This window comes from Pristis pectinata, chromosome 13 (assembly GCF_009764475.1).
Source record: "Pristis pectinata isolate sPriPec2 chromosome 13, sPriPec2.1.pri, whole genome shotgun sequence".
Classification (NCBI taxonomy): domain Eukaryota; kingdom Metazoa; phylum Chordata; class Chondrichthyes; order Rhinopristiformes; family Pristidae; genus Pristis; species Pristis pectinata.
Window position 1 is genome coordinate 6,724,313 of NC_067417.1, and position 18,013 is coordinate 6,742,325.

An 18,013-nucleotide genomic window follows, 5' to 3' on the forward strand; every position below is an offset into this window, starting at 1 on the left:
TATTTTCATACGTGTCTGAGGTACAGTGAAATACTTGCCTTGCATACCATCTAGACAGATCATTTTATTACAGCAGTGTGTTGAGGAGGTTCAAGGTAAAATCAATGACAGAATGCAGAAGAAAGTGTTACAGTTACGGAGAAAGTGCAGTGCAGGCAGACAATAAAGTATAAGATCATAACAAGGTAGACTGTGAGCTCAAGAGTCCATCTTATTGTACTGGGGGACCATTCAGTAGTCTTATAACAGCAGAATAGAAGCTGTCCTTGAGCCTGGTGGTATGTGCTTTCAGGCTATTGTGTCTTCTGCCCATTGGGGGAAGGGGAGTGGAGAAGGTAGAATGTCCGGAGTGGGAGGGGTCTTTGATTATACCGGCTGTTTTACCAAGGCAGCGAGAAGTGCAGACAGAGTCCATGGAGGGGAGGCTGGTTTCCGTGATGTGCTGGGCTGTGTCCACAACTCTCTGCAGTTTCTCGTGGTCCTGGGCGGAGCAGTTGCCATACCAAGCCGTGTTGCAGTCTTTCTATGGTGCATCGATGAAAATTGGTGAGGGTCAAAGGGGACATGTCAAATTTCTTTAGCCTCCTGAGAAAGATTCCAGGATTAACCAGTGTATGATATGTTTTGTTCACAGTTATTGTGGTACTCTTTGTAACACTAAGAAGGCACAAGAATGAGCCTCTTATTATCAAAGATGACGAAGATGTGAGAGAGAACATCATTCGTTATGACGATGAAGGTGGTGGCGAGGAGGACACAGAAGCTTTTGACATCGCCACCTTGCAAAACCCTGATGGTTTCAATGGGTTCCTGCCTCGGAAGGACATCAAACCTGATCTGCAATACGTACCCAGACAAGGGCTCCCGCCTGTCCCCAATGGAGTCGACGTGGATGAATTTATTAATGTGAGGCTTCACGACGCCGACGTTGATCCCACTGCCCCTCCTTACGACTCCATCCAGATCTATGGCTATGAAGGACGAGGGTCAGCGGCTGGTTCCCTGAGCTCATTAGAAACAACGTCAACAGATTCAGAGCAGAACTTTGACTACCTCAAGGAGTGGGGCCCACGGTTTAAAAAACTCGGGGATATGTACGCAGTCGGAGAGAGTGACAGAGAAACTTGACTCCAACTTGGAATTAACAATTATCCAATATTTTAACAGACACTGATGTATAATTATAGGGTTGCCAATTATTAACAATGGATAAGCTGGTCAGCCTTTTAGATGCAGTCAACATTAGTTCTTATCATCTTTGAAGTCCAGCTCTTTGTAATATTGAACCAAAAAAAAATTGCAGATTGTATGAGTGTTTTACTCTTGTGGAGTGTGGATTATGTGGATTGTTTGGGCAGGATTTGGTTTCCTAGTTCTTGTATAGACTATCGTTCAACTGGAAGAGACTTTGGGATCTTACAGTGCTTCCTACATGGTTCCTCAGACCATGGCTTTTCTCTGATTGCAGACCAAGATCTTGCCAAGCCAAAGCGAAGCAATATCAATGTCTTTATCGTGGAACTGGTGAAAGTAACCAAAGGAAATGAAGGGGAAAGCTGCAAACAGACATCATAAAGCTTTGAAACCAATTCCAGCTCCTTCTCCTTGCAGTAATATTAGCTGAGGTGTAATCGAGTGTTTCTCTGTGAGATGTGGTCACAAAAGTAGACACGGTGCACCCCTACAGGGTGCCCTTAGGCTTCATAATACACTTAGTGGTCTGAGTCCATTCCAGTCAAAAGCAGACGGCAGGTATGGATAGTGAAGAATGGGGGATGCAAATCACTTTTGGGACAGTTTTAGAAAAAAAAATGCCAAGTTTAAATATCAGCAACATACCTAAATGGCAATTTGAAGCATACGGCAATAACCATTATCTTATTGTATGACACTTGTGCACGGGCCTGCTGACTAACCCGAGTGAGCAAAGTACAAGAACTGGAATGGAACTGAGATCATGCGAATATTTGATTTCCAAACCTTTAGATACACGCTCATTACACAGTACAGTACCAGTGTTAAACATGTGCTTATTGTGCTTCACTGTGTAATTTGAACCTAAACAAAAAAATGAAAATGGTCTAAAAAATGTTTTTATGTTATGTATATATATATAGACTTACTGCTAACTTTTGTGGCTTTTTCTTTTTGGGAAATGAACTTTGGCTATGCAGAATAGCTCTGGCACACAAACTCAATGATAACAGCACTGAAAGCTATGTGCATTGCCGGTCTTTAATGGGAAATACTACAGTTCAGAGTAGATATTGTATATTACAATAGTCTTACGCACACAAAAAGGAGCCCTTATTAATTTTATACGTTGCTTTAATGCTATTTACTTGTACGTTTCAATTATTTTACGCCATGTATTGTACATCAGAGGAACCCCTGTATTGTTTCCTACTTTGTGAAATATATTTTTATAAATATTGCAGGTTATGACTCCATTTGTGTTGCTGATAAAGCCTCTGGTAGTTTGGAACGCATTGCATCAAATGACTCACAGAGCTGGTAAATTGGTTTATTATTATCACATGTACCAAGGTACAGTGAATGCCATCCATACAGATCATTACAACAGTGTATTGAGGTAGTACAAGGGAGAACAATAACAGAATGCAGAATGAAGTGTTAGAGTTACAAGGAAAGTGCAGTGCAGGCAGACAATAAGCTGCAAGGGCCATAATGAGGTAGATAGTGAGATCAAGAATCCATCTTATCGTTCATTAGTCTTATAACAGCAGGATAGAAGTTGTCCTTGAGTCCGGTGGTACGTGATTTCGGGCTTTTGTATCTTATGACCGATGGGAGGGGGGAGAAGAGACAATGTTCAGGGTGGGTGGGGTCTTTGATTATGCTGGCTGCTTTACCAAGGCAGCGAGAAGTCTAGACGGAGTCCATGAACAGGAGGCTTGTTTCCGTGATGTACTGAGCTGTGTACACAACTCTCTACAGTTTCTTGTGGTCTCAGGCAGAGCAGTTGCCATACCAAGCCATGATGTATCCTGATAGGATGCATTCTATAGTGCATTGATAACAATTGGTGAGAGTCAAAGGGGACATGCTGAATTTCTTTCGTCTCCAGAAGCAGTAGAAGCATTACTAATACAGAGACTTTACTAGATGGGAATTAGACCAGAATAAAACAAGCGAGGTACACTTTCTTTCCCAGATGTCTTTAAACTTCCACAAACATTATTCTGGCATCCTTCATAGCAGGTTTTTCCAAAGTAAAGCTTTGAGGTTTTGATGAAACATTGGTAAATAGTAATTGGTTTATTATTGTCACATGTACTGAGATACAGTGAAAAGCTTTTGTCAGCATGCCATTCAGACAGATAATTCTAAACATAAGTACATCAAGGTAGCACAAAAGGAGAATGCAGAATATAGTGTGGGGTGGCGGGGTAGCATAGCTGTTAGCATAACGCTATTACAGCGCCAGTGACCTGGGTTCAATTCCCACTGCTGCCTGTGAGGAGTTTGTACATTCTCCCTGTGTCTGCATGAGTTTCCTCCAGGTGCTCCGGTTTCTTCCCACATTCCAAAGACATACAGGTTAGGAGCTGTGGGCATGCTATGTTGGCACCGGAAGCGTGACGATACTTGCGGGCTGCCCCCCAACACATTCTCAGCAACGCAAAAAGACATATTTCACTGTATGTTTCAATGTACACGTGACTAATAAATCAATATCTTATCTTAGTGTTGAAATTAAATTACAGTGCAGGTAGACAAATAAATTGCAAACGCCATGATGATATAGATTGAGAGATCAAGAATTCATCTTTGGTCCTTTCAAGAGTCTAATAACAGCGGAATAGAAGCTGTCCTTGAGCCTGGTGGTACGTGTTCTCAAGCTTTTGTGTCTTCTGCCCGATGGGAGGTGGGAGAAATATTAGTATTTCATACTGTGTTGAGATTTTTTAAAACATCACTTCTTCTGCTAATGAGGGAGTTTCTGCTTTATTTTAAACATGTGAATTTTCTGAGCAAGTTGGTTTCAAGCACAGCCCCTCCTCGCCGAGGTATTCCACTACTCATGAAGTATTAAATGTCCCACTAACAGTCCAGAGTTGATACATCTACCTGTCTCCACACAATTTACCACCTTCAGTGGATTCAGGACAAACGCCCCAGCAAATAAAAGTGCCATACAACTCTGCAAATTCTGGTCACTGAGTAATCTCTGGAGTTGGGGGAATAAATGGTATTTGCCGTTCTTGGGATTTGTGGGAATTTCTGGAACATATCCCCTGTGAATGTTAAAGGTTTACTGCACTCTGACTGTCACTATCCTCAACAGCTTTTGCCTTTGATGTGATAAAACAGAGCTGTTGCATAGAAACATCCACAAAACGTGTGTTCAGTCTCATAAGGAGCTATAAGGCGAAGAGGCCAAAAGCTTTATCAAGTCGAGTTTATTGTCATGTGCACAAGTACAGAGGTACAGGTAGAATGAAAAACTTGCTTACAGCAGCATCACAGGCACATGGATTCAGACAACACATAGAACATAAATTATACATAAACTGTATATAAATTATACAAGAGTGAAGGAAACGTGTGCAAAACAAGACATTAGTGCAAAAACACAATCAGAGACAAATCCGTAGTAGTGTAGAGGTGATCTGTAGTGTTCTGTTGCTGAGGTAGGGGTAGGATTGTGTAGGTTAGTTCAAGAACTTGATGGTTGAAGGGAAGTAGCTGTTCCTGAACCTGGTGGTGTGGGACTTCAGACTTCTGTACCTCCTGCCTGAAAAGAGGACATGGTGGAGATCCTTGATGATAGATGCCGCTTTCTTGAGGCAGCACCTCATGTAGATACCCTCACCAGTGGAGATGGCTGACTGGGATGGACTTGGCAGATAGATTAGCCTCAAGCCGTGGTTTACAGAAAGAGGCAGAAAAAAGGTTCTCCTGGTTTCAGCTCTTGGCATCTGAAAGCATTGGCCAAAAGAATAAAGTGATTAAAATCAGAGGTGTGTCAGAGCCAGAATTGAGAAATGCAGAGTTATTGGATGCTATTAGAAAGAAGAGCTTACAGATCAAGGAAAGAGCATGAAGGATTTTGAAATGCTGTGCAGCTGTCTCAGACATTGGTGAGACTGCAGTTCTGGTCACTATAATATAGGAAAGATGTGATTAAACTAGAGAGGGTGCAGAAAAGATTCACAAGGATGTTGCCAGGAATAGAGGGATTGAGTTGTAAGGAAAGATAAACTGGGACTGTTTTCCCTAGGGTAAAGGAGACTGATAGAGATTTATAAAATTAAAGAACATAGAACATAGAACATAGAAGACCTACAGCACAATTCAGGCCCTTTGGCCCACAAAGCTGTGCCGAACATGTCCCTACTTTAGAAATTACTAGGCTTACCCATAGCGCTCTATTTTTCTAAGCTCCATGTACCTATCCTAAAGTCTCTTAAAAGACCCTATGGTATCAGCCTCCACCACCGTTGCTGGCAGCCCATTCCACGCACTCACCATTCTCTGAATAAAAAACTTACCCCTGACATCTCCTCTGTACCTACTCCCCAGCACCTTAAACCTGTGTCCTCTTGTGGCCACCATTTCAGCCCTGGGAGAAAGCCTCTGACTATCCACATGATCAATGCCTCTCATCATCTTATACACCTCTATCAGGTCATGAAGGGCATATAAAAGGTGGATGGTCACAGGTTTTTTTTCCAGGGTAGGGGAGTCTAAAACTAGAGGGCACAGGTTTAAGGTAAGAGGGGAAGGATTTAAAGACCTGGAAGGCAACTTTTTCACACAGAGGGTGGTGGGTATATGGAAGTGGTAGAGATGGATACAGTTACAAAATTTAAAAGACACTTGGACAGGTTCATGGATAGGAAAGGTTTAGAGGGATATGGGCCAAATGCAGGCAAATAGCTCAGGAAGGCATCTTGATGGCATGGGCAAGTTGGGCCGAATGGCCTGTCTCCATGTTGTGTAACTCTATGACTATGAAATTGAGGAGACAATTTTTAAATTGGGACAATGCTGGACCAGGAGCCAGTGCTAGTCAAATGAGTGGAGGGGTGGTGGGATGAATGGATCTTTGTCTGATGACCTGTTATTCTTTCTTATCCATCTGTGTTTCTCCCAAATCTTCAGTGCATTAACATGAAGAAAGCTCATACCATCTATTGATTTTCAAGGCTGGGATATTCCTCATTGCAGCTACTGGAAATCTGAAATAAGAACAGAAAATGCTGGAAAGACTCAGCAGGTCAGGCAGCATCTATGGAAAGAGATATGGTTGTCATTTGCATCAGAACCTCTTCCCACAGCTTCTCAGACTTGAAACATTAACTGTTTCTCTTTTCACAGATGCTGCTTGACTTGTTGAACTTTTCCAAGAATTTTTTAACTCAAGAATTTCAGAATTGTTCCACCTTATCCAAAAGCAAAGAGTTGCAGGTGCTAGAAATCCAAATTAAAAATCCCGAGAACTTTGGAAATGCACAACAGGTCAGGAAGCATTTGGTGAAAGGTCATCGATCTGTTTCATTCTGCACATATGCTGCCTGACCTGCTGAGTGTTTCCAACATTATCTGCTTTTAGAGTGACAGAGTTATAGAGTAATACAGCATGGGAACAGGTCCTTCAGCTCAACTCATCCATTAACCATAGTACCCACCAAGCTAGTCCCATTTGCCTGCATTTGGCCCACATCTGGTTCAACCCCTCCTATCCATGTATTTATCCAAATGTCTTTTCAGTGCTGTTATTGTACCTGCCACAACCACCTTCTCTGGCAGCTCGTTCCATGTACGCACCTGCCTCTGTGTGAAGAAGTTGCTCCTCAGGTCCCTTTGAAATCTTTCACCTCTCACCTTAAACCTACACCCTCTAGTTTTTAGTTCTCCTTCCCTGCTTCCCCTTGTTTTTGCTTCACCCAGTTCTCAATTCCAAATTTATCTTCCTTACTCCTCTGTTTCATTGTTTTTATATTTCACCTGCTTTTCATAATTTCAATAAAGGACTCTGGATCAAGGCATTCTCCTTCCCAGACTGAAAAAGGAAAAGGAAAAGAGGTGGGCAATGAAAGATTAACTCATCATTTTAGGCTTTCATAAATGATGCTCCTTCATTACTCGAGTTGTTCTGCATTAATCAATTCAGTCAAAGAAACACACTATGTTTATACTATGGCTATAATGCAATAAAAACAGAAAAAGTTGGAAACACTCAGCAGGTTGGGCAGCATCTGTGGAGAGTGAAGCATTTAACGTTTCAGATCCAGGAACCTTCATCAGAAACAGGGTATAATGCAATACTGTAAAGATTTATTACTTTGAATGCACATACAGTAAAGCTTACAAATTAATGTCAACATAAGAGGCTAAAGTTGCTGGAATCTGGAGCAACTAGCACTCTGCTGGAGGAACTCAGCCGGTCAGGCAGCATTTGTGAGAGGAAAGGAATTGATGACATTTCGGGACATCGGCAATTCCTTTCCCCCTACAGATGCTGCTCGGCTGGCTGAGTTCCTCCAGCAAATTGTTTGTTGCACATAAGTTAATGTATTGCTAAATTTACTTGCTTACAGTGGAAATATAATTGTGGTTCACTGATAATATTGATGCCACTCACACAGAAGGTTACAGTCTCACGTCACAGATCACGGACATAAGTGCTAGATCTATGCTGACACTACCAGTACAAACTGGAGAAGTGTTGAGCATTGAAAAACAAACCCTGCAGATGCTGGAAATTGAAATAAAACCAGAAAATTCTGGAACCACTCAGGAGGTCGGGCAGAATCTGTGAAAAGAAAAACAGTTGACATTTCAGGTTGGAGACCCCTTGTCATAAACAGTCTAAAGCATTCATTCTGTTTCTCTTTTCACAGATGGTGCCCAGCCTGCTGAGTGGTTTCAGCACTTACTGTCTTTGTTTCAGATTTCTAGCATCTGCAACTTTTCTTATTTTCAATCAGAGGATTGTGTCCGATTCAGGTCACTTAATTTTAGGAGTATTTTCTGGTTTTATTTCTGAGCAGTTGCTGCATTGTTGGAGATGCCATTTTTTTTTCAGAAAAGAAACCAAATACTGTTTTGTCCTTTCAGGTGATGGAAAAGATTCCATGAGACTGTTCCAAAAAGCAGGGGATATTTCCTCAGATCTAGATTTACTTTTTTTGCCCAACATCTTGAAGAAGAATTTATCCCATTGCTGTTTCTGAGAGCTGACCATGCACAAATTGGCCATTGCAATTCCTCTATTACACTGACTAATACACTCTTAAAGAATTCATTAGCTTTTTGTAATGTCAAGGGTAAACGATGCTAAATTAATGCGAGTTGTTTCTTTAACCAATTCTCTAACACCATGATTAACACAATTATAAGTTTCAATGCTTGTGATCACAATAAAGCTGACTGATGTTTCACACAAAGGAAGAGCATCTAAATCAATATAAATGCAGCAATAAAACTGATGAGAAAAGCTTTGCATTGGAAGGATTTAGCCCACATTACAGTAACAACGGTTAATTTCTAAGTTACAACATGTTCTTGCCAACACACAAATCATTAGGCAGATTCAGTTTCGGTCTTTAACGCAGATTTCCAATTATAAAAGAAAACAACCTTTTTTATGTCACGGTACATTCATTCAAGTGCTGTATGCTTGAGTCAGTTTCAATGATGCATTCATCCATCACTAAGGACCCTCACCATCCAGGAGATGTCCTCTTCTCATTACTGCTATCGGGGAGGAGGTACAGGAGCCTGAAGACCCACACTCAGTGATTCAGAAACAGCTTCTTCCCCTCCGCCATCAGATTTCTGAACGGTCAATGAAACCCATGAACTCTACCTCGTTAATTCCTTTCTTTGCACTATTTATTTATTTTGTAATTTATAGCAATGTTATGTCTTTGCACTGTACTGCTGCCACAAAACAACTAATTTCACGTCATAAGTCAGTGATAATAAACCTGATTCTGATTCTAAATGCCTGGTTTTTCAGTTCTCTTTCATTGTTTTCGTCAGCCTCCATTTCTTTGCAGCCCCCAAGTCTACAAGTTCCTCATATACACTTCAATCCATACTCTTCCTTCGGATTTACTTGAATCGTGGGCAACATAAGATTGAGCAATGGGGTGTCACTTCCCATCACCTGGCCAACTGCAGCAAAGCCTTGCTATTAATCATTACCAAAAAAGATGATGTGTGTAGAAAGAATTTATGACAGCTTCTATCTATATAAACTCACACAAATTTTACTGCATGGCATTATCGACCACAAGATCTGGGATCATAAATCCCATTTGTCTTTTATTGAACTGGAAAATCATTGTCATTATGTTCACTTTATCTACATAAACTTTCTCGGCACACAGGACCAGAAAGCTTTGGTTTTCTGATTGATGTTCACATGCAGTAAACAAGTTTACAATGTTAGGATGACACCAATTAGAATATCTCAGTTGAGTTTCTTATGCATTGACCTGTTTGGTACTGCCTGAAAGTTAGTGGAAGCAGAATCAATAGTCGCATTTAAAACACAATTGGACAAATGCTTGAAAGTTAAAAGATTGTAGGAAAAGACAAACAGGAGGTGAATGAAGTGAATATCTCTACCAATATGCACTGTGGACGCTTGCCCAGATTATACCACCAGCATCTCCCGAACCCATGAAGGACAAGGGCAGTGGGTACAAGGAAACACCACCACCTGCAGATTCCCTCCAAGTCACACATCGTTCTGACAGAAAAAGTTCATTTCTTATTGTTACTGGGTCTAAGTCCTAAACCTCGCTCCTCATCATCACAAGAAGGGGTGCAAGCTTCATGAAGGAGGCTTACCAGCCTTGCTCAGGGACAGTTAAGGACGGACAAATGCCTATCTTGCCAACATCCCGAAAATAAATAATGAAAATCATCGACATCTTTATTTGTAGCAAATTCTTGCATTTAAGTTCATTCTCTCACTGGTAGGAAAATCTTGAAGGAAGTGATGAGTTCTAAACTGTGATCATTCCAATTTTCCTCCTCTCTTCACCTCAGAAAGCTTTAAAATCCCAGCTTCAAATTGACCAGCCATTCCTTCTGCAGTTTCCTCTTCTATCATTTTCAGTCAAAGAAATGTCCTGAGCTCTGGACAACAAGGCTTCATCAGGCCCCACACAATCGGCAATTCAACCAGACAAGTTCTTGCTCCTTCCAGTAGATGATGACTGATCTGTAACTCCATTCATGGCTTGGTATGGCAACTGCTCTGCCAGAGATCGCAAGAGACTGCAAAGGGTTATGGACACAGCACAGCACGTCACGGAAACCTGCCTCCCCTCCATAGACTCTGTCTACACTTCCCACAGCGTCGGTAAAGCAGCCAGTATAATCAAAGACTCCTCCCACTCTGGGCATTCTCTCTTCTCCCCCCTCCTATTGGGCACAAGATAGGAAAGCCTGAAAACATGTACCATCAGGCTCAAAGACTGCTTCTATCCCACTGTTATAAGACTATTGAACGGTCCTCTAGTATGATAAGATGGACTCTTGACCTCACAATCTACCTCATCATGGTCCTTGCACCTTATTATCGATCTGCACTGCACTTTCTCTGTAACTGTAACACTTTATTCTGCATTCTGTTATTGCTTTTTCCTTGTACTACCTCGATGTACTGATGCGATGAAATGATCTGCATGGACGGTAAGCAAAACAGAGTTTTACATTGTACCTTGGTACAGGTGACAATAATAAACAAATATACCAATTTACCTATTTCCATTGACTGGCCTTTGATCTCTCTTGATCACTCTTTGACCAAACTGAGTAAATAGAATTAGTACTGATAAGTATAATGGTCATGCTGGACTAAAGATTCTGTATGACTCAATGACTTACTAATTCTATGATCTGTTAACATTTGAAACCCCAACTGAAATAAATATTAATTTTAGTCCTGAAAGCTCCATTTTTATCCCTGACTTCTCTACATTCTGCATAAAATACATCAATCATTTCAACCATTTCCTTAAGATGGCCAGAGAAACAAAGGACTGCAGGTGCTGGAATCTAGATGAAAAACACTATGATGCTGGAGCACTGAAGGGTCCTGACCCAAAACATTGACCACCTGCTTTTCTCCACGGATGCTGCCTGGCCTGCTGAGTTCTTCCAGCATCATTGTGTTTTTCATCCTTAAGATGGCTCTTTGACCCCTCAACACAAGGGAGTAAATGTCATTCAATACAACTCATATCACCATTCTTTCTGAAGTAGACGAAAGACATGGGTAGTAGGCACACAGCAGCTCCACTCTCTGCAGGTCCCCCTTGCGATTATACACCCTCCTTACTTGGAAATCTATCTCTGATCCTTCTTGTTGCTGCCTAGTGTAGCGGTTCATGTAATGCTATTACAGCGCCAGCGACCTGAGTTCAATTCCGGCCACTGTCTGTAAGGAGTTTGTACCTTCTCCCCGTGTCTGCGTGGGTTTCCTCTGCCAGAAGCGTGACGACACTTGTGGGCTGCCCCCAGAACACTCTATGCAAAAGATGCATTTCACTGTGTGTTTCGATGTACATGTGACTAATAAAAATATCTTATCTAAACTCTGGAACTTCCTACGCAACTTAGCCGTTAGCAGTTAACAGCAGTGAAGAGATGTTGGCCTTGACAGCAGCACCCGCTACCCAAAATGTGAAAAAAAATCAAAACTAGTACAGGCTCAATGGGCTGATCATCCTTCTTCATATAATTCTAAATTATTCATGGATTCTCACCACCTTTAATATACAATCTCAACATTGTCACCACCTTGAGATCTGTATTAATTGAGAGACTGAATTCTTCACTTCAACCTGTAATTTATTCCTCTTTTTAGCACCTCAAGTTACTTTATGACTTTGACATGTTGGAAAACAAATTGATCCAAACTCGAGAAGCTTTCCATTGTGCCTCCTTATTCTTTCCTGTCTGTCATTATTTTTCTCTCTCTTTCCCCGCTGCTTTATATTCTTTAACTGGCTTTGTTGAAGCTCCTGTCTTTGTGGAGTCTCACCCTCAACTCTCGCAGTCAGAGCTCAGTGAGCATCACTTTCTAACAGAGCATTAATTTCCTTTTGTTCAAATGTCAGCAGTGCTCTTGCCAAATAGGTTATATTTCTTCATAGTCCAATATCTGCTGTTTTGAGCAATTTTAAATAAAGGTTCATTCTCGATTCTAAAGTACCTCAGGATACAGTGCAATCTTGTCCCACATTCATGAATTGAAGTGTTTTTCCTTCTAATACTTTTTTAAGGTGCTTGCTTAAAAAGCTGAAGGTCATAATCGTAGAGACTACAGAAATTACCAAGGTAAAAGATGAGTTGTCAAGATGATGTCTCAGGTTTCAAAATCTTCTAAATTATAGGAAAATTCAAAGGAATTGTGCATATTTAAATGATATTGGAATTATGAATAAGTAGGAGATAATGCAATGACTTAGAATTCAGATATCACAGATGAAAATGCAGCACTTTTAAAAGATTCCAGTCCCACCTATTTTAACAATTCTTTATAAGAAACTACTTAAATGAGAATGATGCTTGCACAGATTGGAATATTCAGAGCTTCCATCTCTTCATTCTCCAAGGGAACCTATTTTAATTTAGTGGCCTGCATGCAATAATATTCTTCTGCAAATATATGCATTGATTTTTTTTTTCTTTAGACATTTTTCAAATTTTCCTGTGAGAATTGAACCACACTTCCAAATTGTATGAGCCCTAAGATTAGTAATGATTTTTTTTTGTGCAGTCTGTAGTATTGAACCCTGGTGCAATAGTCACCTTCAGATCTCGGTGCAATCAAATGTTTAAAGGTACATCGATTTAATTAAAAAAGGTAGGATTGGAAAATATTTATGCATTTGTTCTATAACTTGACATGGAACATAAGCAACAGTGAAACATGCTCATGGCATTGTTTGGACTTGACTTGAATTCAGTAAGAGATGATCAATGTAACATTTCAGGTCTCTGGGATGGGATGTGTTACATTAATAAATAGTTCAGCCAGTGCTGCTTTACAGAGAGCAGCAGCCAGGAGAGGTTAACAATGAAGTCAGGGTTTCTGCCCCTCTGCATCACCCAGTGACTCCTTCTGAAAACAACTCGGACCTGGCTTCAGAGATAGGTATTCCTTCACATCCCTAGATAAGATAAGACAAGCTATCTTTATTAGTCACATATACATCGAAACACACAGTGAAATGCATCTTTTGCATTGAGTGTTCTGGGGCAGCCTGCAAGTGTCGCCACGCTTCCGGCGCCAACATAGCATGCCCACAAATTCCTAACCTGTACGTCTTTGGAATGTGGGAGGAAACCGGAGCACCTGGAGGAAAGCCACGCAGACACTGGGAGAACGTACAAACTCCTTACAGGCAGCGGCAGGAATTGAACCCGGGTCGCTGGCACTGCAAAGTGTTACGCTAACCGCTACACTACTGTGCCTGCCCACTGAGCTTACAACAGAGAAGCTCATTGCCACTCACTCCAGAGGCACCAATATGATGAGCTTACTGTGGGCATTACCTCAGGGGACATGACGTGTCCAGTAATCCTTGGGGTAGAAATTCAGTTTGGCTTGCTAATGCTGAATATGTGTGTGGACACCCGTTGTTGGGTATACTGAACTCTGTGAGCCAACGGTACTGAACATTGGGAAGAGATTACAACCAACAGTAACACACAAAACGCTGGAGGAACTCAGAGGGACAGGCAGCATCTATGGAGGGAAATGGACAATCCATGTTTTGGATTGAGACCATTCATCAGGACTGGAAAGAAAGAGGGAGATAGCTGGTATAAAAAGGTGTTGGGGGGAAACAGTAGAGCAAGAGCTGCGGGTGATAGGTAGATCAAGGGGGAGAGGGGTGATAAGTGCACAAGATGGCGGCAGGGACATGTGTCCAGGAAGGATATGTGACTGTGATAGCCAGTCTGGGTGAGCAAATGGTGGAAGAGCCAGAGAGCAGCAGAAATCACAGAGGGTCTCATAGAACTCCCATTGAAGAGAGGAGGAAACCTTCTTCAAGGTAGGCATTCCTTGAAGAGATTTTGCAATGGAGCAGCCTTGTGTTGATAACCAAATGTAGTTATTGTCCTCATCTATCTATTGCCACCGGTAAACCATCACAGGTCAAGGGAACTGTATTAGCAGACTTGTTTGGAATGAGGGTTCAATCCCATTGATCTCTAAAGGGAATAAATCCATAAGGGACATCAGGGGCAGCTTCCTCACGCAAAGGGTGGTGCGTATTTGGAATGAGCTGCCAGAAATACTGGGCGGGCATATTAGCAACATTTAAAAGCCACCTAGATAAGTTCTTGGGTAAGAGAGGTTTAGAGGGCTGTGGGCCGAAAGCGGGCAGATGGGACCAGCTCGCTGGGCAACACGGTTGGCACGGAAAAGTTGAGCCAAAGGGCCTGTTTCCATGCTGTAGGACTCTATGACTCCATAAAATTGTGTTTGATTTTTTTTCAAAAACGTTATCAAAAGATAGAGAGAGAAGTTGGTCAAGTTAGGTCTTTATTCCTTGGAGAGTGAGGAGCGACCTCATAGAAATGTTTAAAATTATGAGAGGCATAGATAAGGTGGACGGTAACAGTATTTTCCCCAGGGTAGGGGAGTCCAAAACTAGGGGAGCGTAGATTTAGGGTGAAATGAGAAAGATTTAAAAGGGACCTGAGGGGCAACTTTTTCATGCAGAGGGTGGTGAAAATAATGAAACAGCTGCCAGAGGAAGTGGTTGAGGCAGGTACAATAGTATCATTTAAGAAGTACTTGGGTAGGTACATGGAGGGGCGGGGCTTGGAGGGATATGGGCCGAATGCAGGAAATTGGGATTGGCTGGGTGGAAACTGTGGTCAGCATGGACTGGTTGGGCTGAATGGCCTGTATCCATGCTGTATTGCTCTATGGCTCTATCTTCCCCTTTAGATCCTGTTTTGCTCTCAGAAAGACACCATGTTGAAGTAAGTTTCTATTGGCAACAATTAACATTCTGGACCATCGCTGCAGCAGGTATCATATCTAAGCCTTTTAAGAAATCCATTCACAAAATAAGGGTGTGGCCAGCATCATACACTGTTAGTTAATTACTACAGCTCCACCATATCAACAATCTTTCTCAAATTGTTGCTTGGTTAAGAGCCTCTGGAACAAAAATCAGAATGACCAGCCGAACGTACAATGGGATTGGGGGTTTGGGATTAGAGTGTGTTATGAGAAAACACAGTCCTATCATCAACAAAGGTCCACAGACATCTATCCTGTAAGGCAGATCACCACAGTCCAGGGTTATGAAGCAGTGTGCTCAGTTTTGATCATAGTGAATATACTTCCCTTAGAGGTGGTTGCAGGGTAGATTCATTCAGTCAATTACCAGAGTTGTATGGTTGCCTTCTGAGGAACTATTTCAGATCGTCTTGAAGCTCTTTGGAGTTTAGAACAATGAGAGAAAATCCAATTGACGGACAAGATTGTGATTGGGTAGATGCTGAAATGATGTTTCTCCTCACTGGTGGGATTAGCACCAAGACCACTCGACACATTTTCAGAATGATCCTCTCCACTTCTTTGTCTGTTGTCACAACTACTGCATAAAGTTAAAAGGCTTCATTTTGAGTTTTCATCTGTAACGTTACATCCTTAACGAAACAACACTCCCCAGCTTAAGCCAACATAATCAAAGACCCCACCAACCCCAGACATTCTCTCTTCTCCCACCTCCCATCGGGCAGAAGATACAAAAGCCTGAAAACACGTACCACCAGGCTCAAGGACAGCTTCTATCCCACTGCTATAACACTATTGAACCGTCCCCTAATACAATAAGATGCACTCTTGCCCTCACAATCTACCTTGTTATGGCCTTGCAACTGATTGTCTGCCTGCACTGCACTGCACCTTCTCTGTAACTGTAACACTTCATTCTGCATTCTGTTGTTGTTTTCCCTTGTACTACTTCAGTGACCTGTTGGAATAAGATGATCTGTATGGATGACATGCAAAACAATGTTTCTCACTGTACATGTGACAATAATAAACCAACTTACCAATTTACCAAAAAAGTGGCTTAGTTTCAGAATAACTGGTTACCTATTTAAGTGCAGATGAGAAGCCGTTTCTTCTCTCAAATATTTGGAATTCAAAACGCCAGTGACCCAGGTCAATTCCGGCCACTGTCTGTAAGGAGTTTGTATGTTCTCCCCATGTCTGCGTGGGTTTCCTCTGGGTGCTCTGGTTTCCTCCCACATTCCAAAGACATACGGGTTAAGAAGTAGTGGGCATGATATGTTGGCACCGGAAGCGTGGCAACACTTGCGGGCTGCCCCCAGAACACTCTACGCAAAAGATGCATTTCACTGTGTGTTTCAATGTACATGTGACTAATAAAGAAATCTTATCTTAATTCTCTACTGAACAGAAATGCAGAGGCTGCATCATTGCTGAATTCAAAGCTGAAATAAAGAGGTTTTTGGGAAATAGAATTATGGAGAAATGGCAGGAAGGTAGAGTTGAGATCAGATTAACTTCAGCCTTATCAAATAGTGGTTATGCCTGAAGGGGCACATTTCCTATGTTCATGTGTTTGTATGAATGAGGGTTGCCTTATGAGGCTGGGACTAGTAAAATGAAAAGACATTTATAATAATAAGTTGATCTCATTGAAATGTGCAGGATTGAGAGTGTGATTTTCAGATTGGATGCTGAGGGATTGTTTCCACTGGTTGGAGAGTAGAACTAAAGGACATGCTCTCAGGAGAAGGGACTAGGTTGCAGAGAACCTTCTTTACTCAAAGGGTTGTGAACCATTGGGGTATTCCACCTTATTCTTCGAGTCTATGCCGTAGTCAAGATCAAGACTGATACAAGCAACTCCTGTGTTGTAGGCTTTCGGACAATGGAAATTTGCCCTAACAGATTCAGAGAGCAATACAACACAGATACAGGCCCTTCGGCCCAACCAGTCCATGCCGACCACATTGCGCACCCAGCTAGTCCCACTAACCTGCATTTGTCATATATCCCACCCCTCCATGTACATATCCAAGTGCTTCTTAAATGATACTATTGTACCTGCCACACCCACTTCCTCTGGCAGCTCGTTCCATGTACTGACCACCCTCTGCATGAAAAAGTTGCCCCTCAGGTCCCTTTTAAATCTTTCTCCTTTCACCTTGTCCAGATGAAGGGTCTCGACCAGAAACATCGACAGTCCATTCCCCTCAATAGATGCTGCCTGACCCATTGAGTTCCTCCAGATTTGCGTGTCATCTCAATCTTAAATGAACCATCAGTCATTCTGAAATACATAAGAACAGAGAATACAAAATATTCAGCAAGTTAACCAGCATCTCTGGAGAGAGAAAATGAGAGTTAAGGTTAGGGACCTTTCCTCAGATCAAAGTTAGAAATTTCAGTATCCAACATTTCCCAGTCCTAATGAAAGACCATCGACCGTAAACATCCACTCCATTCACCCTTCCTGCTGAGTATTTCCAGCAATTTTATTTCAGGTTTCCAGCATCTGCAGAATTTTGCTTTCCCCTTTGATAAGACTATTAAGGCTATGTGATAAGACTATTGAACGGTTCCCTTATATGATGAGATGGACTCTGAACTCACGATCTAACTTGTGACCTTGCTCCTTATTGTCTACCTGCACTGCACTTTCTCTGTAGCTCTGACACTTTACTCTGTACTGTTATTGTTTTGACCTGTACTACATCAATGCACTCTGTACTAACTTGATGTAATTGCACTGTGTAATGAATTGACCTGTAAGATCGGTTTGTAAGATAAGTTTTTCACTGTACCTCAGTACAAGTGACAATAATAAACCAACACCAACACCAATACCAAGTAAAGGTGGGAAGTGCATGTTTTGAAAGGACTTCACAATCTGACCACACTTTCCCATTTACCTGCAAAGCTGATCTTCCATTCCTGATCCGAGCTGCAATCCCTATTAGTAGACAAATGCTTAAT

General features: G+C 41.7%; 1 protein-coding gene across 1 annotated transcript in view; it reads left to right on the plus strand.

The window, feature by feature from the left end:
• cdh8 (cadherin 8) overlaps positions 1-2,379 on the plus strand; it is a 249,829-nt gene extending 247,450 nt beyond the window's left edge. Inside the window, exon 12 of the mRNA XM_052028021.1 lies at positions 635-2,379. Coding sequence (XP_051883981.1) covers positions 635-1,128 — 494 coding nt within the window. The 3' untranslated portion in view covers positions 1,129-2,379. The remainder of the gene's footprint in view (positions 1-634) is intronic.
• Positions 2,380-18,013: the final 15,634 nt, after the last annotated feature.